Source organism: Sabethes cyaneus, chromosome 1, assembly GCF_943734655.1.
Source record: "Sabethes cyaneus chromosome 1, idSabCyanKW18_F2, whole genome shotgun sequence".
Taxonomy (NCBI): domain Eukaryota; kingdom Metazoa; phylum Arthropoda; class Insecta; order Diptera; family Culicidae; genus Sabethes; species Sabethes cyaneus.
This window is the reverse complement of record NC_071353.1, coordinates 14,699,572-14,725,539: the sequence shown is the minus strand read 5'-3', so window position 1 is coordinate 14,725,539 and position 25,968 is coordinate 14,699,572. Positions and strand designations below refer to the sequence as shown.

Below are 25,968 nucleotides of genomic sequence, written 5' to 3'. Positions count from 1 at the left end.
CGTATGTATTAAAAGCAAAAATAGATTTGGATTAAACTTTAAGTAAAAATGCCTAAAACCAATTTTTTTGCTCCATTAAAAAAATCTTTGTTTTTTTCCAGACCATCCCTCCCACTGAAGGGCCCAACACCGGAAGGACAAAAACTTTATAAAATATTTGTAATGGCCTAACCATTGTCAAATTCAATTTCAAGTCTAATTTAATTCCAATTAAACTCTGATTTCAAGTCCAATTTCTAGTACAATTTGAATTCCTGTATCAGGTATAATCTAATCTCAAGTCTAATTTGAATCCAATTCTAAATTCAATTTCGAACACAATTTCAAATCCAATTTCAACTTCAATTTCATGTTCCATTTCAAGCCCAGTAGACCAACCTCGTGTTTTTTTCTCGACCTCTAATGAGGTCAGGCATATAATTAATTTCTTATAACGGTAGTTTTTTACAATCGGCAGTGGGACGGTAGAAAAAAGTAATGAAACAGGGATGTTGATAGTATCCAAATAGAGCGGGACAAGGCATGAAGGGGAAAAATCAGAAAATTAAGCAATGGAGGGTCATTGAACCAACGCTTAAGAAGTTAACGGCTCAATTATAGGACTCTGGAAAACTTGCCTGATCACTTCAGGTACAGGCAATCTGGTCACACGTTTTGCAATCTTCCTTTGATAAAAACTGTTTCCATTTTGTCAAATTATTTCAATATCCGCAATTTTACTAATATCATAAATATATCTTTACAAAGTGTCTCTTTTCTCCTGCTTGATTATTAGATTTTGAATCCATCTTTTGCATTTTGGAACAATTTTACACTTTCGCTTTAGTTTAAAAAACAAGTGAAAAGCAGAAGGAACCGTTTATGGCACACAATTAGAACATCCATTATTCATCCGGTGACCTACATCCCCGGCCACTCTTTATGATGCAACCGTAGCCGGAATGTCTCCATGCTGCCGCCGAGGCGGGTAATATCTACATTCTTGCAAACATGTACATATGCATGTAGTACTTCCGGACGACCGTCGTCGCACCGTCACTTCATAATCGCATTCCACGCATTCGCCGTTCCGGGTCGGTGGAGTGGTCGCTCCAGTTGGGGGTCCATCAAGAGGTCGCAAAATTGCTGTGGATAGCGCAATTTATAGTCAGTCGTCCTGTCGGGATGTTGCAGGTTCCCGTCCGCCACGAGTGGCATTTTGCAGCAGTTTGCAAAACGTCATAAGATATTTACTGGCAGCGAACGGCACTCCGGACGCCGTACACAGCGCATACGTACGCACTTCACGCCGGAAGTGGCCCTTTTCCGCTGGAGTGTGCTTGCTACTGCTAGTACATCTCATTTTTATTCCATTTTACGGCACCGTATATTGAAGATGATTTGTGTTTTGTTCGCGTTTTATTAATGGCGCAGGGGAAACTTGATTTAATGACTACTCAGATATGTGGGAGACACTGTTTGCTGAGCTGCCAGCTTAGCAGAAGCAGTCAAACAGCTGTCAGTTTATGATGAAAGGGGGTACGAGCTTTTAGTGTGATTTTGCAGTCCTAATTGATATGGTAAGAAAAAAAGAACGAACTAGCTGCAGCTCTAATGCAGCTATCCATTGGCAAGGCGTTTATGAGAGATTGTTTGATAATGGAAATCATGAAGAAGCGCTTCACTGCAGATCGATTAGTCACAGTTTGGTGCGGTGGCATAGTTTCCTGTACGACTGGAAGCAGAAACGTTCTTCTTCGGTCTGAACAAGTGCGGTGTTAATTTATTCTACCGGCATCGTTACGGTCGATTTCATTTGGCATACCATTATCCGGTAGCAGAAGATAGTCGGAGCAGCATTCGAGCATGTTGAGTTTGAGTTTAATATTGAAGTTTAAACTACATGCCGTTTTAATGCCGTAACAGTAAAAGGACGTTTCCTAACGGGTTATAAGCTTATGGAATAGTGTTACTCTATGCCCTAGAAAAAAAACTTTTCCGTATTTTAAGCTACCTACTGGATAAGGTCGTCATCTTGTAATATACATTTCTACTTCTATGAGTTTCCATAACGGTGCACCTCGGAAGAGCAGTCTGCAGCAGATATTTTTTTTTAGTTTTTTTAGTTGGACAACTTTTCAAAAGCAGCATCTTCAGCCCAGATTCCGACTGCCATCCATCTTTCTGTAGATGAACTTTAGAACAGCTAACTTAACAGCAGATACTGTCAACCGGAAAAAATTTTTACAGCCGCATGCATGCAAATACAGACTTTTTCGCGTCGTTATTGTTAAGAAGAAAAATTCCTTCGTTACTCTTGCAATGAAAGCACAAAAGCAGCCGAGTCCTGCTCAAGTCTGCCGAGTCGAGAGTGGTATGTTCACTTTGAATCAACGCATACGCTCTCATACAAGCAGCAAGACAAGCTAAACGTTCACATTCTAACCTCAATTTCTGTCATACTTTATGGTTTCCGCTATACACGGGCTCCGTTCCGGGGATGGGAAATGCTCTAAAGATCTGCGGACAGTGAATGGTGAGAAAAAGCACAACTTCCGCTCTACTGAGCCCGAATGCGTACATGTGCTCGAATCGGCTCCACAATGGCAGGCTCATAATAGAAGGTGCTGCGCAGCAGCTGCTGGCTACCGAAGGAAAATCGATGTCCTGCAATTTCCTCCTGGACGCTCCGGTTCCAGTGGTACAATGGAATAATAATGATTGGAGATATGAGCGAAACCAGGGCATCGTTAAAGTTGTTGTTTACACGTATAAATTACACTTTCTTTTCTATCGAGGTTTTTCTTCCAAGGAAAGAAAACTCTGGATTATGTGTTGAGCGATGTATGTACGTATTCGATTACGACATATTCGTTCAACTATTGAGAGTCGGAAAGGCGACCGAAGGCACAGACCGCTGCTGGCATGAACAATTCTACCTAAAATATTTAGCAATAAACCGTGGGCTCATTAAATGAAATTACGAAAAAATGACTAGGCATATAGCTAGGAGTAAACGTTGGCGTAATCAGGCATTAAAAAAACAGGTGAGGCAGATCCGTCGATTGATAGTCAGAGCATGCGTTCGACTTACATAGTCAATTTTATGAAATTTTAAATATATCGTACTCTAAACAGAGCAGTGTATATGAAATAATAACTAAAAATCAGCGAAAAAAGGCGTTTGTTATGTTTCATAGTCACGGGGCGGAAAAACGAACGACAGCACCTGATCGGTTGGAAGATTTCGGCCATAACTGCGCTCAAACGTTACTGGAAAACATTGACATTGAATCGCCCAAAGCAACATAATGTGACCGGAAGCGACGAGCGAAGATCATCAAGGCAGTCCGAAATAATCCTGGGATTAAGTGGGAGCAACTCTGAATGGGCAAGTTTACAAGAAGAAGTCTCTTCAGAAGATAATGTTGCCCTTCATTCGATCACATTAAGGTCTCGTGAAGTTCTGGCCCAACTTAGCCCGCTGCTATCACAGTCGGGTTGTCGTAGAATGGTAGAGCAGAACAACAATTTTGTTGAAAAAAGTATGAATTCGCTCAATTGTCCAGATTATCGTCCCATCGAAAAATATTGGGCAATTTTTTTTATAACGGGAGCTTTTACGATAAACGGGAACCGTAGAAGTAGAAGAAAGTAATGAAACAAAGATGTTTTTTTTTTTTATTACTAAAACAGACTGATTTATTTGATTCTATGTGTACATATCAATATAACTCTTAAGACTACTAATGGTTTTCAAATTGTCAGGAATTTCTAAAGAATACATTATAAACCTTATAAAAACTTTTAATAATCTTCCTGTCATTTCTTTTGATAATCCGTATAATTCTGGGTAATGAAGACATTTAAACTGTACATGATTTTGCTGGGTTATTGTTAGTAAACATCTTTGAACTTCTTGCCATAATTCTATCTTACTTCGGCAGCTTGTAAATTTATGCTCTAAGGTTTCTCGTTCACCACATTCGGTGCAGTCTGGATTTTCCCTACGTTCTTGGTGGAACAGAAGATCATTATGGTTGTATTTTCCATGGATCAAAAGAAAGAAAGCAGATTTTTCGTCGGAGTTGAGGTATTTGTGGTTTGCATTCTTCCAAACTCTCCTCCAGTTTTTGTCTACCCGTGTTGTTATGCTTACTGGTGGCAGAGATTGTATTTGGAGTTGGTATATATCTTTGGCTTCGGGCTCGTTCAGGTGTCGTTGTGGAAGACTGTCCACCATTATTTTAATTATTCTAAGGTAGCTTAGATCATTCGGAATAGGTTCTTGCTGTATGTATCGGTTTACAAGAGATGAGATGTTTCTGGTTTTTAAGTATCGATTCACTAGTAATGATTTTGCTTTGAGCTCCGGTGAGTGTAGTCCCAATCCTCCTTCACGCTTTGGTCGGATAACGTCAATAAATTTGACCCGCTGGGCGGAAACTCCAGCCCATAGGAAAAACCCTATTTGCTTTGTAAACATTGCGGCATATTTGTTTGATAGGGGAAGTATGGATGCCATGTACCATAACTTGGAGCAAATAAACGTGATTTTTTGCTTTACATTCACTAGTCTAGGCCGGTTTATCCAGAGTAGAGCATTGACAGATCGGTATACTAAATCCCAATTTGTAGACACAGTATCTTTGATAGTATTTTTGAAGGTTACTCCAAGCACCTTTATAGCGCTTTTTTTCGCAAATCCGTCCCAGTTGGGCAATTCCGGTCCAATTTCTAGTGCTTCAGTTTTGGTGTAATTTAATTTAGAACCAGACACTTTACCAAATTCGTGGAAGCATATTCGTACATTTTCAACTTTTTCGATACTTCGAATGACTATAGTTATGTCATCCGCGTAGGCAACTACACATTCTTCTTGACCGTTGCATATTGTCGCGAGTTGGTCCAATAGTGGTTGTAGATAAAGCACGAACAGTAGCATACTGAGAGGATCACCTTGACGAACTGATCTTTTTATGTGAAAGGGTTCAGACGTACGGCCATTGATAATAATTTGTGATCTGGCGTGAGGTGCCAGTATCTCCAGGAAATCGACAAACCTGTTATTAATTCCCATTTTCCTCAGAGTTGAGAAAAGAAAGCCGTGATTTACCCTGTCAAATGCATTACTTAGATCACATGCAGTCACAATTCCGCCTATTCGTTCTTGCTTAGAAAATGCTATATGATCTCGAATTGTGCATACCGCCTCAAAAATATTTCTTTTACCATTGCTGCATTTTTGATGTTCTGACAGCAATTTTGTTGCAATTATTTCTAGTGTGCATTTCAAAATACGGCTCAGTATTTTATAGTCCACGTTGAGTAGGGTTATAGGCCGAAAGGATTCAATTCCTCCCTGTCCTCCGCGTTTGCGTACTAGCACAATAACACCGTCTTGTATCTCCTCACATATTTGCCCATTTTTGATTTCGTTTAAAACTGCAGTGAATTCTCTCTTAATGATAGGCCATGTAGATAGATAGAACTCCCTTGAGAGTCCGTCTTTCCCTGGGGATTTATTTGTAGCGGATCCCTTTATTGCAGCGAAAACCTCTTCTTCAGTAAAATCGTCCATTAGTCGGTTGTTCGATTCGTCGTCCTGTGTCAGCGTCTGCGTGGGATCAAATCGATCATTTGACTCGATATCTTCAGCAGAAAAGAGATCTTGGAAATGTTGCAAAACGAGTTCATGTATTTCGGACTGGTTTTCAATTAATTGACCACCAAAGCGCAGAGTCTTAATATTTCTGCCGGCTCGTTGGTTGCATTGATTTTCTAGTTGAAATATCGAGATATCTTCTCCACTCAAGTAGCTAGGCTTTGCGATTTTTAGAGATTCGGAGAAGGCTTTCTGTTTCTGCAGCATTACAGCTTTTATCCTATTGATTTCAGCAGTGCAATCCTCATCTTTGTGTCGATCATAGGCAATTTGGAGACTCGAATAGTAAAACCCCATTGTATTATTAAAAGCTTGCACTCTGAGTGCTTTTTTCCATCGGAAAAACGAAGCGATTTTATTTTTTGTAAATCTAATCCACCAATCGGTCCACGTGCGGTAATATTGTTTCTGCCTTGTCCAGTATACCCACTTCGCGTGAAATTCTTGGAGATTTTCTGCTGTTAGCAATTTATTATTGAATTTCCAAAACGGTCTATCCTGTCGAATGTTTGTAACAGGTAGCGTTATTCTCAAAACTACAGCTTTATGATCGCTAAAACTGTTTACCTGCAGTTTGCAATAACGAACATTGGGAATACATTCTGGACTAGCATATATTCTGTCAATTCTGGACATTGATCGGCCTCTTACAAATGTGTAATCAGCCTGTGAATTAAATTCCCTCCAAACATCTTTTTATCTTTTTTTTTTTTTCAACCCATCGACGAGACGTTTCAGTGTTGCACTCAAATTTGATACGCCCGTGGTATCCCTTTGATTGAGAACCGAATTGAAATCTCCGACAATTAAACAATATTTTGAGCGGTTTTGAAGATAATAAGACAGAGTGCGGTTGAAGAAATCTTCTCGTGCACTTCTGTTTTGCGATCCAGACGGTGCATATATATTGATGATTGTAGCTTCATTCCCCAAGTTGATGCATATCGCCCTCGAGTCTAGACTTCGTAACACTCTAGAATATGCAATGCCATTTCTAAGAGCGATTGCAGTACCACATCTCGTTTCATTTACATTGAAAATTATTTCGTATCCTGGAATTTGCATTTCCTCACAGTGTACCTCTTGCATGCATATAATGTCTAATTGTAGTGTGTGTATAAGTTCAACAAAAGCGTTTATTTTGGTTTTATTGCTAATACCATTTAAATTGATAGTTGCGAGTGTGTACGATAAGAGATTGTTTCTATTTGTGTCTGACATTATCAATGAATTGTTTACTTGCCGCTTGTGCTGTGATGTTGTTGGAGCGTAAATTTCGTCTCTGTTGGGTTTGATCGTCATCATCAGAGATCTCCATCGTCCCTTTTCCTGCGCCTCTAACAAGGGAATTTGATCTGCTACTACTGGCACTATTGGGTGTTGAAAAGACGTGCTCACTCTCTGTAGGGAGCGCTTCGGCTTGCTGCTGGTGTTCTGTCGATGAGAATAGTTCAGGTTCCGTTGATGCTGGAATTGTTGCTGGTGGTGGCTGGTTCTTGAGTTTTGCTGTCTTCGGAGTCGGTGGCGCGGGATTCTCTTCCGCTGCTCTGGCTCTGCTCAGTTGACTTAGAATTGTCTCGAGAAGATGTACTTGACATACACGATAGACTTCTCTGTCTTTGTCTACCTCGTCCGGCGACTACACCAGAGTAGTCTTTGCCTTGAGCCGTAAGAGATGCTCTGTTCTCAGCGCAGCTGTATCCAAAATGCACTATATTGTTACAGTGGCGGCAAGTTTGGATTTGATTATTGTATGTAACGTGCGTACTGTAACCTTTGATGCTTGTGAAAGATGGAATGGGTTTCTGCATACGTATGCGCATGGTACGAACTCCGCTTGGTATATTGGCGAAGTATTCAGAACGGCATGTTTCTTGCTTGATGGCAACTACTACTCCATATTCGGCAAAGAAATCAGCTATCCATGAATCTGGCATTCTTGGCGGTAAATGGTGCAACTTTACATCAGTACCTCCGTCCTCTACGTACAATCTAATGCGATGATTGGTGCCATCGTTGGTGAGCAACACATTATTATCAAACTTCTCTACAATAGCGGCTGCTGCTGCTTGCGTCTTTACCTCCACAAACACTTTGCCTTCTACTCGATCAATTTGTATTGTTGTTACATCTTGTGGCGTGAGTTTTAATTGATTTGCAATGAAAGCGTATACGGTTTCATCTTTTAATTTTCGTATTCCGCGAACGTCGATGAAGAAAGTGCGTTTCCTCAACGAGCTCATACTGTGGCAGGGGGCTTGATAACTATCACAAGCTTTAAACCCCTCCCAGTAAGTATGAACAGAGTTTGTACAAACTTTTGTTAGCGATCGATAAGCACGTCTGACTTGACTGACTGATCTGCGATAACTGTGCAGGGGTTGGAAGATTTCGGCCATAACTGCGCTCAAACGTTACTGGAAAACATTGACATTGAATCGCCCAAAGCAACATAATGTGACCGGAAGCGACGAGCGAAGATCATCAAGGCAGTCCGAAATAATCCTGGGATTAAGTGGGAGCAACTCTGAATGGGCAAGTTTACAAGAAGAAGTCTCTTCAGAAGATAATGTTGCCCTTCATTCGATCACATTAAGGTCTCGTGAAGTTCTGGCCCAACTTAGCCCGCTGCTATCACAGTCGGGTTGTCGTAGAATGGTAGAGCAGAACAACAATTTTGTTGAAAAAAGTATGAATTCGCTCAATTGTCCAGATTATCGTCCCATCGAAAAATATTGGGCAATTTTTTTTATAACGGGAGCTTTTACGATAAACGGGAACCGTAGAAGTAGAAGAAAGTAATGAAACAAAGATGTTGATAGGATCCAAACAGAATGGGACCAGGCGTTAAGGGGAAAGAGCGGAAAAATAGGTAAAGGAGGCTCATTGAAGGAACGCTCCTTTTTATAAAAACTGGAGGATCCGCAGATCGAACCAAGCTAGAATTGGAGCAATTTTTAACCGGATTCGAATCCCCTTCTCATTCCAGTTTCTGTGGAACGCAGGTAGTGATGAACCTTTGAACCACAGCGGACTGAACAAAAGGGAGATTCCACAACCCGTTTATTAAGCGTGCGACGCGTTTCCAACTCCCCCGAAAGTGGCGGCTTGTGTTATTTTTAGACACGGATTGTGCCAAGCCAAATTGTCAAGCGTAAATTAAAGAATTGTGGCAAAACAATAAAAAACAACTTCCGATATGACTAATTCTCGCTGGAACGGGGCCACTACTGACACGAGGTCTTCGAATGTTGGAACTTTTGCGCTTAATTGGTTGAAAATGGTTAAAAAATAAAAATCACACTTTTTATACCTCGAAATAGTGGACTCCTCGTTCGCCAAGGGGCCTATCAGGTTAAAAAAAAGTTCAATTTTGGGCAAACCTGGATAGATCTCCATCATGTGATTTTTCATAAATTTGCCATGAAACGACTAACAAACAACCCGGTTCTGTAAAGAAGAAGAACTTAAGAAGAAGAAGAAGGAGGTCTTAAAATGAAAATCGGTTGGGGGGCTCAGGGTGAAAACGGCGATTTTCAACTTTTTTTAACCTGTTGGACTCCTTGGCGCACGAAGTTTTCATTATTTCGAGGTATCAAAAGTGTAATTCTTATTTTGATGTAGGACTACGCAAAGACGTAAACAGTAGTAAACAAAGATTTACTATCTGGGACTGGGTAGCACTTTGTGAAAAAGAAAATAGAAGTGTAAGGTTGGAATGAAAGATTTCAAATGCTAATAACTACTAAACTACTGAACGAAACTGAACAATTTATATGTCGTTCGGAAGATAAAATGATCAGCAATTTCATGGGGGGGGGGGGGGGCCGAGAGAGCAAATGGAACCAAATTGGGCATGTGGGGGTTTTAGAAGGTAGAATTCTTTTCGATGGTGTACTGAGACCCCTTCCCCTTCTAAACGGGGGGGGGGGGCTTCCATACAAATGAAATACAAATTTCTTCATAAATCTAGAACTAATCAAGCAAATGGAACTAAATTTGGCATGTGGGGGTTTCAGAAGGTAAGAATTTTTTCTATGGTGAATTGAGACCCCTCCTCTCTTTAGGAGGGGGGGGCTCCCATTAAAATAGTATACAAATTTCCTCATTACTCGAATTATCAAAAGGAACCAAATTTGGCAAGTGGGAGATTTTGGAGGCAGGACTTTTTTCTATGGTGAATTAGGACCTTTGCCTTTAAGAAAGGGGATCCCATACAAATGAAATACAAATTTCCTCATAACTCGAGAACTAATCAAGCAAATGGATCCCAATTTGGCATGTGGGGGTTTATGAAGGCATGAATTTATTTTATGATGGTTTGAGACCCCTCACCCATCTGGTAGGAGGATACATAAGTAACAATTCCAAGTTTTATTACGTTCCTATAGTGGTTTTCATGACCAATTTCATAAAACCGCTAATAAAACTATGAGCTCCACCATAACTTTCTGATGACCGCTATAAAACTGCTTGCTGACCAAGTGGCCCACTCCTCCGAATGTAAGAATCAGGTTATGAGCTCAAGTAGTCGTATCACGCTCTGCTGAAAGCAGCAATAAAACCGGTTAAACTTTCACTGCTTGACAGCCATCGCCATAATTTAAAAAGGCTTTTCGCTTTTCTGGCAAAAGCTAAATAAGTTGTCAACTTATAAATATATCCGTGATCAGAAAAGTTTAAATTTTACTGACAGATTATTCTGAACGATTTGGTTCATAGCGTCCAGAATAATATATCCCATAGAATATTTATTAAATTTTAAGCAATTTCTTTGATTTGCTACATGTGCGCATTTAATTTTATCGTGCATATTGGTATGATAGGTCGATATAATCAGCGCGCCACTGACATTTTGCAATTTTCGAAAACTGTGAGGAAAATTTGTATACTAAAACACCCATGAACACCTCGGGAACTTGCAAAACTCGAGATTGTGATAAAGGTCTTCCGAGAGTCAGGATTTATGTACAACACAGTTTAATTTGTGGTAATACGAAGTTTGTCGGGTCAGCTAGTAGCTCTATAGAACTAACAGATTTATTGCGGTTTGACAAGCAACGCCATTTTGTGTTGCCACGCCACACTTATGGTAAGTTTATAAGAGACGTGGTGCAGCCAACAAGTTTTAACGTGGTAATATAAGCAACCACCATTAATTTACTTTATTAGCAGTTTTATCATGGTTTTCTAGCTAGCTATAAGTGTGTTTGGATTCGTATCCTCTTGGTATTGCGCAAGACCACAATAAACCCAGAGGTAATGATTAATACCGCCATAAAACCTTTATAAAATTCAAGTAAAACCAAGGTGTCTCAATTAGTCAATTAGTCTTTGATCTAATTGACTAATTGAGTCCTACGTCACCCATTCGTGCAACCCTTAGGGCTTTATACCTTGTAGTTGTACTGAATTTGAGTTATAGTCGCGAGAAATGATGAAGTCGCTGCGGCTAAATTGAGCCCATTTTTTATAGTGGTGTCTGTGTTTTTTAAATCCGACCGGCCGAAATAGCCAGCACAGGGATTAAATGCATTTCAAAAACAGATCAAAAGAGAGACCGATGGATAACGTGTTGGTATGGCTTAGATAAGTAAACGTGTTCATAATTGTGTGTTTTCCAAACCATCATCAGGAGCGGATACGCGTAAGCGATTGCTGCTAGTTTTTTTTCAGTCTGATTACGTGCCAGTGGAAAAACACAGTGGTTTTGATGTTTATTGAACAAAATTTAGCAAATTACTTACATTTTTATGAAAATTATTGTATTATTGTATTGTTATGTAGCGGCAAAGTTTTTATTTGGGAAAGCGCAGCAAAAAAAGGTAATGTATGTCGAAGTTAGTAGCGTGCTGGGAATACCCTCCCGTACTCTACATGCTTGCGATACAAATCTTGAACTGCCTGCTCATGATTTGGCTTGACTGAACTATAGAATCTGCGGAATGTGATATCTTGAAATGAATTGGAGTATGTCTAACCATCAGTGGTTGGATAATTCGCGAAAAAATGAAGATTTGAATAGATGAACACCCCTCATGGACATGCACTATTCGCCTGCCTTGCCGATAATGCCGATTTATCACGAACATAACCTCGTTGTGGAAATCGGAATTCGTTCAAAAATTGAATAATGAACTTTAAGTGTGGCCGATTTAGCGGCTATATGATACCCGGAGGATACCGGAAGTATTCAAAATATTATCACCACGAAAAGAGAATAGTTTAAAGTAGTGTTTAAAGTAGTTGCTTTAGAAGCACCAGAAAGTGTTATTTCGTACTTTTGCTTTGCACACGATATTTGTAGGGGATTGTCCCCTGTTGTGAAACGGCCCCGGTTATGAAACACCCATCGTTTTTGACGTTTTTATTAAACTAGCACTACCAAATTACTACCAAAGCAACGGCTCGCAGCAAACAACAATCAAAATACTGCTTTTAGAATGTTTTGTAGGAAATGTGTTCGAAAAACCTGCCCAAAAAGTTTTTTGGAATATTTTGGGATTGATTTTTTTTGTCTATCAAATAAAATAGAAAAAGGCAGTAAAATGCATATAACCTTAGTTTTGAACCTCTATTTCATTGCACAGACAAATTTTAAGTGAAATAAATTTACTCAAAAAAATTTACATAAATTTTTACAAACTTGTCGTTCGCCCCGGTTGTGAAACAGTGAAGTTTCACAACCGATTATGAAAAAACCAGTAAAACGATTATTCAATACTTTAATGATCACAAACATTTTCAACACACTTTTTAGGCACATGAGAGCCAAATCCGCAATTGTGGAATGCATATAATATCTTCCTTAGTACTGTCTCATAATATAATCTGCAAATGACAACTGCAAACTGCAAATGCAAAAAGCAACAATTCTCACTCCATATTCGAGAAGCAAGTTGCATTAACCAGGGTTTGATAAAAGCACACTAGATAGTAAATGATAGCCTTCGCTGTGGCAACTTTGCAGATCCGATGGTTGGCGGAATGTTGAACGGATTGCATGTCGACTAAAATATCATCCCGAATCGTAATCAGCACTATCAACGGAGAAGGATAAGACGACTCTATCAGCCTGAACCGGTGGCGAGGATAAGAGCAGGCAGCACAAACCTAGAATTCCCTCGCATCATTCAAAAACTGTCTACGCTCCTGAACCGCGAGAACAATCCAGGCAAGGGTAACAAAGAAGCAGTGTTCTTTGATGTGTCACTCATAGCAGTATCATTTCACGGTTTTTGAAAGTCTCCCGAGAAGATTCCACAATGAGCGTCTCTATTTGCAACCAACAGGCGAACCTAGGCCATGGCGAGTGACGGAGTTCGGCGGCAAGCGTTAAGTCAAGCACAGTTGCGGTAAGCAAAAACCACCGCCCGCCATGCTCAGCAGCTCTCAAGCTAGTACATTCGGTGTGATAGTTAATGATTTTGGTAGAAGGACATCATCCAGCGGGTAGCCACGATAGGGCACGTTCCGGTGATGTATCCGCTTTCAGCCGAAAATTTCAACGAAACCACTTTGGACTTATCTAGCTCTCCAATGGCTCAAATTGTTTACATAAATAGTACACGCATTCGTGACTTTTATTTATCTTCTGCAGGCACTGGAAATATTACGTTAATCAGTACATAAATAATATGTACAAGAAGATTAATGTACATTTCTTTCCCTCCTGTCCCGAATTCAGTTATCACAAGGTTCACACGGAGTCTGTTTGTTATTTTAATGAAACAGAATCACTTAATCAGAAAGGGATTATTTGCAATATCTTCTGGTGTTCCGTTGAGATGTCTTGAACGTCTAAAGAATACTTCTATTTGAGATATAAATAAAAACTCCCCATCATCTAGTCAAATTCAACCGCCCACCCAGAGGATTTCCGATAATTTCCAAAGGGCATCGTACCGTAGTAGACGGCAACAAAACTGCGTTCCACGCATTCTGTCACACCGGAAAGGCCAAACGCTGTTGAACTTGACTCGTTTTCCGGTCGGCCACGGCGCGAATGTCCCCTCTGTCTCGCCGATCGTAATCCGTCGTCGAGCCGCCCATATGCACTTGAACGTGATTACATCCGATGCCGCGCAGTATACAAAGCACGGGCGTTATTATAAAACCGTTCAAACACGGCTTTATAGCATCTCCACGCTTGTTACCACGCGATATAGCGCGCCTCCGCCGGCTCTCCCACACACCACTGCCAGCAAAAAGTGCCAGGAAATGAACACATAATCACGTGACGTCGGAGACATCGGAAAAGGCCACTCGCCCCCGGCCGTGTCATGTATGGCTTCGGTGTGTCTACCGCTGAGGGGTGCCGCATCCTTCGGTTTAGCATTTTTCATAATCGTCTACCGCGGCGGGCCATTCACGACTCTATATACAACATATAGGTACGACAGTTTTTCCTTGTGGGCGGAAAATTTAGCCATCGACGAGACAGCAAATCCTCGCACCACCCTCTTCTCTCTACGCCTAAATTTATCAGTCGGGATTGAGCTACACTGTCAATGTCAGTTCCTCGCAGAACGGTGATGGACACTACCGAAAAAGTATTGAAAGGTTCTGTTAACTTTGATAAAAAATACGAATTTCATTATATATTTTTTGTGGTAATATAGTCTATAATAAGTTCCTGTCGGTTAGTGTCAATATGCGTGTATCAGTTTTGACGCATATTTTCGCATCGCATCGAATCTATTTGCGTTTCAAAGCGGACTTAGATTACGATAGACGTGTGGGATTCGCAGTCAATTGGTACCTGCGTGGGTAGCAACGCCTCCTGTATTTACATTCATGGTACCGTTTTTTTGATTTATCCGTCTGGACTTTGCCGAGTGGCAGTTTTGAGCGGACCGTTCGGTTTCCTTTCACCTCTTCCGGCTATGCGTATGCTCATGCGAAGCACAGATGATGGAATCAAATTGTCGAATAGGTTCTATGTTGTTAGAAGTATTTCGTGTCGATAGTGGATTATTGATACTTTTTAGTCTTTTACCGGAAACTTGTTTGAATGTTAGAAATTGTTTGGGTTGGATTTGACGAATTGAAAAATACTACCCAAGCAGCACACATTTGGAATCTTTTGGTTACAGCAACTCATTTATGACTAAAATTGGTCACATGTCAGTTACCACAACTGGTTTGTAACAACTGTGTTACTAGTGTAAGTAGTATTGCGTATCACTGGAGCAAGCAAGTTGCAGAATGTAAATGTCTAGGTCTTTGAATTGCCGAATTAGATATTAAGATAATTAGAACATTTTTTAATGTCGTGAAACTCATAGCTTTCTACATTATTTTTACAAATTTGGCATTTTATGCCAAGTTAAATTTTGTATGTTATTCAGAACTCAATTCAAATACAAAATTCAAAATTGAACATTCAAATTGTTATTCAATTTTATTCAGCTTCCTAGCTGGCCTCTAGGTACGTCACTGGCCTAATAAGCTAGTCGTCGCATGTTCGAGTCTCGACAGGCCTACAGGGGTCCCGTGCAGTTATTCTGTACTCTAATAGCTGGCTGCAAAGCCTGTCGAATAAAATCTACTCACAACGAACCATCCGTTACACAGTGGGCAAAAATGAGCTCGTAATCCCAATTAGTTAGAGGCCGCTACGATGGTGAGGAACGTGCTGCTCGAGCCAAAGATGCTGAAACAGTATAGAAACTTATTTGTCGCCCATTGTCGTTCATTTCATTGAACTCAAATAGCTTCCAAATGCTGTCAAACCATCATGAGAATCTAATCCCATCCACTCCATACTGTGCGAAACGCAAGAACAGTCCATTTTGCCTGATTAAAATTAAAATTAGCTCAAAGCCTCATATCGTGAAGAATTCACAAAAGGTCTTGTTCGGATACGAACCAATTTTCTGTAGCAACCGATTATTTTTCGGTAATGCTCAAACTAGAATATTATATTTGCGTTAGATTAATTATGGAAAATATACATTCGACTTACAAGAAGTGGTTTTACTGTCTATCCTTTACACCTTCTTCCTATACAACGCCGATCGCAGTATACCTATTAATATTCTAATTTCTTTATTTTATTTCACGTTACAATTTATTACAACTTACGGTTTGGTAAGTACGTTTCTGCCTAAGGTCAACTTAGGGTGTGCTACCCTACTTTATCTTTCGCGGTTGTAGATACTATGAACGGATTGAACCAGGTAAGTATACTTTTTTACACTTTTGTTTTATTTGTTTTAGACTACTTACAACGGATTTACGGTTGGTTACGTTGATTATTCTTTACAGGTAAGTATCCCAGGCTACTAGTATTTCGACGGTTGCTGTATCTGCAGGTAAGTATAAACAGGTATTGTTTACATTTTGGTATACATTAATTTCACTGCATAACTTCTTCCTTACCACTCAAAACACTAACTTCTACCACTTATCAGGCGCTGTTTCGCGAACCCGGTGCTATTTCGCACGTTGAAAATGGTAAATAGTCGGTATTATTCAGAATTAGCTTTGAAACACTTTCTATTTGTTTTTCAGAACACTTTTGCGATGGCGTTTTTATTTATCTTCGCTCTTCTTTTACCCTCTAACCAACATAAACGTCATAAGCGATGTTGGCAGTGTTGCCATATATGCGGTATCGTAACAGGTCTATTTAGCCTGATTCTCTCCTAGATACGCAAAACCGCGATCATTGCGTAAAAATGCGTAATTTTTCAACAATCGTGTCTTAGAGATGATTTTCAATATGGCGCATCTTTTTAAACTATTAGGGTGGCCGTGAATTCATCTATTAGATTGAGTTTATTTCACAGGCGGCAAAAAAGTTTCTATACTCCCTACTAACACAGTTGTAGCAAAGTTGTTGTGGTGACTGATATATGACTAATTTTAGTCGTAGTCGGGTTGCTTCAACTAAAAAGGCCTGCAGTGTGTTACTTGAGCTGTTTAATTACTTAGCATTTATTGGGATTTTTAGAGATAATAGGGTAAAATGGACCTCTTCCTGAAGTCTGCACAAGATGGGGCTATCACCAATCGATTACTTACCTTCTATTAGATATGCAAACAACAATTTGTTTGGTTTTCGGGTGAACGAAGCCACGCTGCACTTTGTTGTATTCATTTTGAGACCAATCATTTCGCAAAAATCGACGAACTGGTCGACGCTATCTTGAAGTATGCGTCAATCTTTCATGCATTTTACTAAAAGAAAATTCCTAACATCATCGGCATAAATCTAGTAAGTAATAGATGTAAGCGTTGGGAAGAAATTTCCGAAGCTCGTTCTTGATTGTTATGAAAAGAAAAGGTCCAAGATGGCTCCCTTAAGGTACACCGGAAATGAAACTGATTTAAGCCCCAAACACAATGCATACGGATTTTACTACGTTGCGGCAATTTGGCAGTTTTTCCATGGGTTTTCTGTCAAATTTCCGCAACGTAGTAAAATCCGTATGCATTGTGTCTGGGCCTTTACTCTTACCGATCTTGACATATTGCGCTCAGTTTCTTAAATAATCGTCTATCCACCGCAGATTCATTCCGCCTATTCCATGTTTTGATAGCACAGCTATAATGGCATGTATATTAATTACATCAAAATCCTTCGACATATCTGTGTAGACTGTATCCATGCGATAACCATCCATCATCTATTGCGCAGTTCTCGAGACAAATTTGTTACCATTGAACGTTTTTTTAAGAAAACATGTTGAAAACTTACAATTTTTGGTTCAATGAAGAATGGCAATTCCTCTGTAGTTCTCAACCGATTGCTTAGAACCTTGTTTGTGACTTGGTATAATATGGCCTGTTAAAGGGCAAATTCGTGCATTCCATATTCTCTGTTCATTAACTCCTATTCCTAACTCCACGTGGTGCCGGCTGGGTGCCGCAGCCTCGGTAGTCGTACGCTAACAGGAAAGGGGGCACAGTGGCTCCCGCCCACATTAAGATGGCAGCCCCGTCAGCGAAATAAGGACCTTAGGCTAACAGCCTACTGTACCGGAACACAAAAAGTTAATGAAAATGAACGAAGAAATCTATCTGGATTATTGACAACGACCTTTAGCATGAAAACACGGACACGAATCGGAACAGCAGGGCAAACTGGCTCAACTTGCAAGGGAAGCAGGCCGCCTGAAGCTTGAAATCCTGGGGCTGAGCGAGGTCCGCTGGCCCGATACTGGCAAACACAGGGATACTGGCTCTACTCTGGCATACGAGGTGAAAATGCTACTCGAGAAAGAGGAGTTGGATTCCTACTGAGCCCAGGGGCACATGCGGCCCTGATGAAGTGGGAACCGATAAATGAGCGAATAATCGTCGCCAGATTCAGAACACGGGTTAAAAACCTTGCAGCAATCCAGTGCTATGGGCCCACAGATGCTGCCGACCTGCAGAAGAAAGAGTTTTTACAGCTAGCTGAACATCAAAATCCACTTGGACGACTTCAACGCGAAGATTGGCTCAAACAACGCGGACCTTGAACGCGTCATGGGACGCCATGGCCTAGGAGAGATGAGCGAGAACGGAAAGCTGTTTACAGAATTCTGTGGTAATAACAACATGGTCATTGGGGAATCGCTCTTCCCCCATAGACCAGTACATAAAATCACGTGGATTTCCCGCGACGGCCGAACAGAAAACCAAATCGACCACATCTGCATCAACCGAAAATGGCGAAGCAGCATTGTTGATGTGCGCAACAAACGCAGCGTTGATATCCCATCCGACCATCAGCTATGTTATGCGCGTCGCACGTGTCCAACAACGAGAGGAGACAGTTGGATGCCGCAACGACGTCCGTCGATTGAAGAATCCTGAGGTGAAAAGGGTCTCGTCGAAGAGCAATGGACCGGCATCACAACCAGTGATGAAACCCTCGGCAAAGCGCGCAGTGGGCGTAGGGAGTGGATCTCGGATGAAACATGGAGGAAGATCGACGAGCGGAGAGAGGCGACAACCTGCATTGAGCGAGTGCGAACTAGATCATCCAAGACAGCTGTCCGGCAACGATACGCCGAACTGGAGAGGGTTGTTAAACGTGCTTGTAGGCGGGACAAGATAGCTTGGACCAAACTGCTTGGCTTGGATAGCCGAACAAAGGAGAAACCGCCGCCGCTAATGGTGATTCCGTTTGTTGTACGATATATCTCGCCGTCTTAGTGGTACCAGGATGAATACAAAGATGCCGCTAAAGGACAGAGCTGGTCTGCTACTGACTGACCGTATAGAACAGCTTAAGCGATGGACTGAACATTTTGAACAACTCTTCCGAGTTTCAATTGTCAGTGACCATCAAAACCAGTAGCGTATGACGCTGACGCGTACAGTTCGTCGAATTAATCGCGTCAACTCGGAGGCGGTATTGCTGGATGAAATTGTAGCAGCTATAAAGAGTATGAAATCCATTAGTGCACCAGGGATAGACTGTATTTCAGCCGAAATGCTCAAAGCTAACCCATCTTTGTCAGCCCAGATGATGCATCAGCTTTTCAGCAATATATGAGAAACTACAACTTTTCCGGTAAACTGGATGCAGGGCATATTGGTCAAAGTCCCTAAGAAAGCAGATCACGTTGCTCTATATTACTCTCAAAGTACTTTGTAAGGCAATCCTCAATCGGATCCAGGAGAAGAGTGACGCTACTCTCCGACAGCAGCAAGCTGGATTCCGTACTGGCCGATCATATGTAGATCATGTCTCAACGCTTCGCATTATATTGGAGCAGATCAACGAACTCTAACTACTCTAACGATGGAGCAGCTAAATGACCTCGACCTAGCCAACGACATTGTCTTGCTCGCATAATGCCGTAACGATATGCAGAGCAAGTTAGATTACCTCTCCGAGAGCTCCCAGGCAGCAGGTCTAACAGTCAATGTAGCGAAAACTAAGTCTATGGTAGTGAACACTGACAATTCCACCAACTTCACAGTAGCGGGACAACAAGTTGAGCAGGTAGACGCCTTTCAATATCTTGGTAGCCAAACAACGCTCGATGGTGGTACCAAGCAGTCTTGGTACAGCCACACGGATCAGGAAGGCCAGGGGTGCCAGATCACTCTACGTACGAAAACGTGCGAAACATAGTGCGTCTCAGCGGAGACAACGCAAAAACTGCAGGTATTTATTAACCGGTGCCTGCGATATATCATTCTAGCCTGGTGGCCTGACAACTGGTCATCCAATGAGGAACTCCATCGTCGGTGTCATCAACGGCCGATAGCCACAGAAATTCGTGAACGTAGTTGGAAGTGGATCGGACACACCTTGAGGAAAGGAGCGAACGAGGTTTGCAGAGCAGCACTCGACTGGAATCCACAAGGACAGCGTATAAGAGGCAGACCCAGAGGCTCATGGCGACGGAGTTTAGCCAACGACATCCGGGCTGTAGACGAGAACCTGTCCTGGCGACAGGTAAAAGCCATGGCGGGTAGCCAACAGCCAGCAGTGAAGAGCTCTGATTTCATCCGTTTGTTCTGCCGGACTCAGAGAACAACTCAGCTGCTTCGAAAGCATTTCCGTTTTTTGTTTGTCTTTATACGTAACATTTATCGGCAGTCCTGTGTCCTGGCGCTTCGTTAATTCGAAGTGCAATAAGTCTTCGGATTGAACTGTATGCTCCTTTGCAACCTGTCCATGTAAAGTCAATATTGTGCTCCTGGATTTGAAAGTGTCTCGAACTTGTCATATACCATCGGAAACCTACTTTTTCTGAACTTAGTATGCAGTTTTTTCTGCTTTTGAGTAGCGAAATTATTTCACCGTCAACCCGAATGCGAATAATTGCTTGTCAACTTACGTTTACAAATGATTGCGCAATGCCGGGACAGAAGTTCATATACTGTATGGTAAAAGGCTGTTACGTTAAAATTCAGCGCCGTTTTTCCCTGTTTATTTTCTGTCGCCCCTGTTCACTCCTTACCCTTTCAATCAACAAGCATCAGCGTCTGACGCATTATCGGGAAGTCCAGAGATTCAGAAAACCTGCCGAATTCCACGGAGATTCGGCCCAGACCAGTCGCTTATCATCATCTAGTGCTGTTACATCTTTTTTCGAAACAGCTACTGGTCGATTACAGTCAAAACTCGGAAGCGAACGAATAGGGGAATGTGGGGCAAGATGGCCACCTTAAGCGATAGGGTTTGTGGGACAACCAAATTCATCAGAATATCGTTAATTTATCCGTAAGTCTATTATACAGGGCTTGTTCATTCACTTTAACTTATTGTTGATTCATTTGACAGTACCGTCTCTGTCGAGCAAAATTTGACAAAGTTATGTACGGAATATTTGTAGAACCAGTTATTATCTACAATTTTGCTGAATAAAGTTTTATTGTATCTTTTGTATTTACGATGCTACAATGATAGTACCTTATTAGTGACTAAATGAATGCTCATTTAGTTACTAATGACGTACTAGCATTGTAGCATCGTAACTACAACAGATACAGCAAAACTCTGTTCAGCAAAATTGAAGATGATAACTAGTTCTACAAATGTTCCATATACAACTTTGTCAAATTTTGCTCGGCAGAGACGGTAGTGTCAAATGAATCAAAATTGAGTCAAAGTGAACGAATAAGCCCTGCTATTATATCAAGTCTTTTATATGAAGTTATAACGAAGAACCCTTGAGATCTAAACATTAAATAGCAAAAAAGTGTATTTTAAAAATGATAGCTATGTTGGGTAGTGCTTTCATATGTGGGGCAAGATGGACACCCCATTGGGGCAAGATGGCCCTGGGTAAACATAATAGAAATGCATTAAAACAATTCATTTTTTCTAGAAATTTTGAATGTTTTTATTTAACTTAAACAACATTAATGCTATAACAAAACAAAAACCCATTTTTTTTTTTTTTTTTTGTATGGACTCATCACTGCGACCAGTATAGTTAGATCTATTGTGATATCGCCCGGGTGTTTGCTGTATGACCTGCACTGCATTTATTTGCCATAATCGCTATTGAGTGAGCGATATATGCTTATTGAATTTCATGCGTGCTTGTGTGTAATTGGGTTTTACCCTTCTTTCAATGCTTTCTCTACTTTACCCACCTTGTTCCACATGATAGTGCTGTCCCCAATTATAGCCATCCCTGGCACTGCACACCAGTGCATTTAACTATAAGGGTCTCATTATGCACTGTCAATAGGCCTTATCGGGATAACATAGAATGCAGCATTAAGGAAGGGTAAATGAGGGGCCTGAGAATAAACCCATGCTAAAAGTCACTTTGAACATCGAATGGCTTGATTCTACTAAGATTCGAACCCACGACCATTCGCTTGCCAAAGCAGACTCGGTAACATTGCGGCTACAGAGCCCCTCTAACAAAAACCCATTCTTTGGATTGAAATTTTTAGTTACGAAATGTTAAAACAGAATCAGTTATTGCATGATGGACATCGTTTCCCGGAGCACTGATGAAATCAAGAATTGCACCGGAGGCATTTCGACCAGCCTTCCCCACGTTCAGAGGAACTGAAGCGGAGACCACATACATCACATAGTGAATCTTCTATATTTTCTTTATCTTGTCGCTTCGAGTATTTCGTTTTGGGAAGCTTGGAAGGCATTTTATGAGCTCGTTTAAGACCTCGGTTTACCCGCGGGATGTCCTTGCTTGCTTCTGCCAATTTCAGTACCCGGCGATATGTTTCACTAGTCAACTCCGTAGCCTTTTCCCTCCGACGTTGCGACATGAGTCTACCTGTTATCTTCGGTAGAGGTTGGATCATGGCGGGTGTAACTTTGAAGCTTTCCGTGGTTTTTTGCCTTTCTGAGCAAGCCGGATCTTCCCGTGTCGAATTATCGACCGAAACACAAACTGTCTCCATCTTCGAAACATCTGACCCAGCGCCTTGAAAGTGGGTTTTTGCAATCGAGGTCATGTCTTGCACAATTTCTTCCCCGATATCGTTGAAGCCAAAACAAGAAGGTTCAAGGTCAAGGTCATCATCTAGCATAGTGCCGCCAAGGAGAGAAGTCTGAATATCACAATTATTCATGAACGGGTTGCTACCGTACACATCGGTCACATCTGATGGAGTAAATTCATCTTCCTTAAAAATGAATCTGTTGAAAGGATAGATACCTGTTTTTATAAACCCGTTAATGGCATTGGACGGTGTGGCAGTTTTAATGAATGCCTCTCCCAGAAGGCAACTTTCCCAGAGGTTTTCTTGAGAAACCTTTCGGTCGCTTGGGAGAGGTTTGTTTTCAGTGGCCCCATGAAGGAGACATCCAACGGCTGTAGCTTGCAACTGCAGTGCGGTGGGAGACTCACAACTGTAACACTATATTGCTTCAACTTATCCGTGAGTCTTTCACGAGGAAATATCAACATCGGCGGCAAAAATTGTCCTGCTGCAGACACACAAATACATGCCGTAGAAAGAGTACCTCGCTCGGCGGACGTTATGCATCCAACTCGTTGCCTTCCTTTTAGAGCCAATACTTTTGATCGTTTTGTTTGAACCTACAAGGAAAGACAAATTAATAATACCCAATCCTAACCTTGACGTTTTTATACCGTCATAACGCAAGTCTCATCGACGTTGTAAATTTGGGTCGGCAGGAATTTGGTACCCTCCAGCACATGCTGCATCGTATCAAAAAAATCACGTACATTTACTCGATTAAAACCTTGGGCTTCTGGAGATCGCAAGGAAAGCTCTGGATGGCGTTTCCTGAAACCATAGAGCCAGTCGTGTCCAGCTAGCTCGGATTTTTTGTCGAATGGATGCTTTATTCCATTAGTTGGAAGTTGGCTAGTTGGAATGCCATACTTCGAATCTCTTTCGGTGTAACTCCGTAGAACAGTTTTTCCATTTCGAGCATGTAATTTACCAGTTCACGCTCTTGCTGCTGCGTAAAAATGTTTCTGTAACGGCCCAAACTGTGCTCCTGCTGCTCCGTTTGCCTTTTGTGTAAATTGAAATGCCGCTTCAAAGTGTTTCGAGGTATTCCGTGCTCAATAGCGGTTCGTTTTACAGATGTTCCAGTGTTAACTGCTTCGATAGCTGCGACCAAGCTAGTTTTTGTCCAGCTTTTCCGGCCAGAAACTCGTTTATAACTGCGAACCATCTCCGAAAGAACTAGGCACATACTTTGTTTACGTTTTTGATACAACTTACAAATGAATTTTGAGGTTAGATTTTTCCTATGCTAGGTGGCGATCTTACCCTTATCACAGGTGGCTGTCATGCCCCGATTAAAAGAATTTTTTCAATTTGTTTTACTTTTAAAAACTAGCTGCAAACTCAGCAAGTATATCGGTGCACTTCATCAATAAATATGTATAAAATATTGGAGTAACACAAATTATTTACATCACCAAACCTTAAATTCGGTCACTATGATATTATAAGAAAAATCAGCAATGTAGCAAACTTAGTTCCAACATATATTTTTATGGTATTTTCATATTTTTCCGAGATGTATTTTTTGTCGCTTAGCTTCATGCATTATTGTTATTCACTCCCTGTAACTAAAATGTGATTATGACCCAAATAGACACTAAAAACTGGGGTGGCCATCTTGCCCCACATTCCCCTACAAGTTTGACGTGATTTGCCCAACAAACTGTAAAAATCCAGTGATACCGGCGCCAGGACTTGTCTGAGTATAAGGTATGTTGAAGTTGCACCCAATAGGTATGAAGAATCTACAGGACTTCAACGCAGTCATGTTTTCAAAGCCAACATATACCGAAGCATTGGCACAGATGAAGCAACATTCACCGCTATACGTTTCACTCACATACCTACCCAAAATGCTGGTAGACGGCTATTATTTTCGAATCTTAGTCTGATTAGAGCAACTAATATCCGTATTGGAAGTGGATGTTTGCTACTGGCAAGCATGTAGTGAGCTGAGATAGGGTTGCCAGGCACTTAAAAATGCTGAATAAAGGTTGATTGTGTGGTGTATCCTGATGGGTATTTAATCGTATCTTTGATCAATTTCGTGTTACCTAAAACGAACCCTTTTGTTCATACCAAAAATCAATGCGTATCACAATTAAAATTCCACTGTTAGACGGTTTAGACCCCGACGTTCTGCGATCAACTAGCTCGACTGCCGATCAGAACGGAGTTTTTTTCGGGCAATAAAATGTTACGATTGGTGTGCAAGACGTTTCTCACACAACTTGCCACACAATACTTCCAATTATAAAGAATATAAAGATCGAGACCATAGTAGGCCAAAATAGATGATATTGTATTAATTTTGACATTGTTATCAAGTGTAAAAGAATCTATAGAAACAGCACATTTGAGAAACAAAATCAAATGTTGATTGGATTTGACAAATTGCATTACTCAGAGAAGACTGACCGACAATAACGATTTTCCAATGTGAGACCAACATTACTTTCTCACTACTACTGGTACAAAAACCATACAATTACCCAGTAAGATAGCCGTTGCTTTCTTTTCTGTCTCGCTAATAACTCAAATCAACAACCCCCTCCCGTTCGTAGAAGTCATTTTAAAACAGGTTGACTAATCGATTCCCGGAAGGGTTAAGCGCAAAACAATAACATGACGTAGAATCGGGTGACATGCGTGCTGTTTGCCCCAGCACGCCATGCCTGTGTCGCGTGACAGTCACCACACCTGCTTCGATCCCTTGACAAAAGTTTTGCATACTAGCACACGTGATGGTTTGGCCTACTTCCGTCCTTTCTTCCCTTCCTCTCAACCCTTGAATTCAGTAGTTCATCAAAAAATAGCATATCCGGAACACACAAAAAAGAAGTTAAACTTACCTTTCTTCGGCCACAACAAAGCATTCTCCGCGTACGCGAATGTCCAGTAGCAGTCGTTTTCAGCCGTGCAAACTTCCTCCACTGCATTAGTCTACGTCGGGCTCGGGTAACGACTAGCTTCGGACTGTTGCTAGCAGAGAATCGGCCGTGCTATGACGCACCGTGACCTCCAGTAGCCGCCGTCCGCCGTAGAAAGTTCGTTGCCGTCCTCCCCGATACAGCTGCTAGTATTGTTCGGCAACACTGTGTTTTTGGTTGCTGACGTTGTTGTTGTTGCTGCTGCTGCTGCTGCTCCTCCTCCTCCAACACATTAGCACAGACGAGATTCATTGACAGTCGCTCTTGCAACTGCTTTCAACAGAAGTAAGACACCGTTGTCCTTTCCCGCATTCGGGTTAATTGGAGACATTTTCTTTTTGATTCACCACTTTCTTCTGCTATGATCGGCTCCGATTGGCCTACTCTGATTCACTTGTTTCGTCTATTCTTCATAGTGATTGTCTGCTGATTTTAAATCTAAAACGAGTTTTATTGATCTCATAATAACAATTT

At 41.2% G+C, this 25,968-nt stretch overlaps 1 protein-coding gene across 1 annotated transcript in view; it reads right to left on the bottom strand.

Moving 5' to 3' along the window:
* The window catches only part of LOC128741705 (rho GTPase-activating protein 100F), a 93,426-nt gene extending 67,923 nt beyond the window's left edge, over positions 1–25,503 (bottom strand). The window contains exon 1 of the mRNA XM_053837691.1: positions 25,417–25,503. Coding sequence (XP_053693666.1) covers positions 25,417–25,503 — 87 coding nt within the window. The remainder of the gene's footprint in view (positions 1–25,416) is intronic.
* Positions 25,504–25,968: the final 465 nt, after the last annotated feature.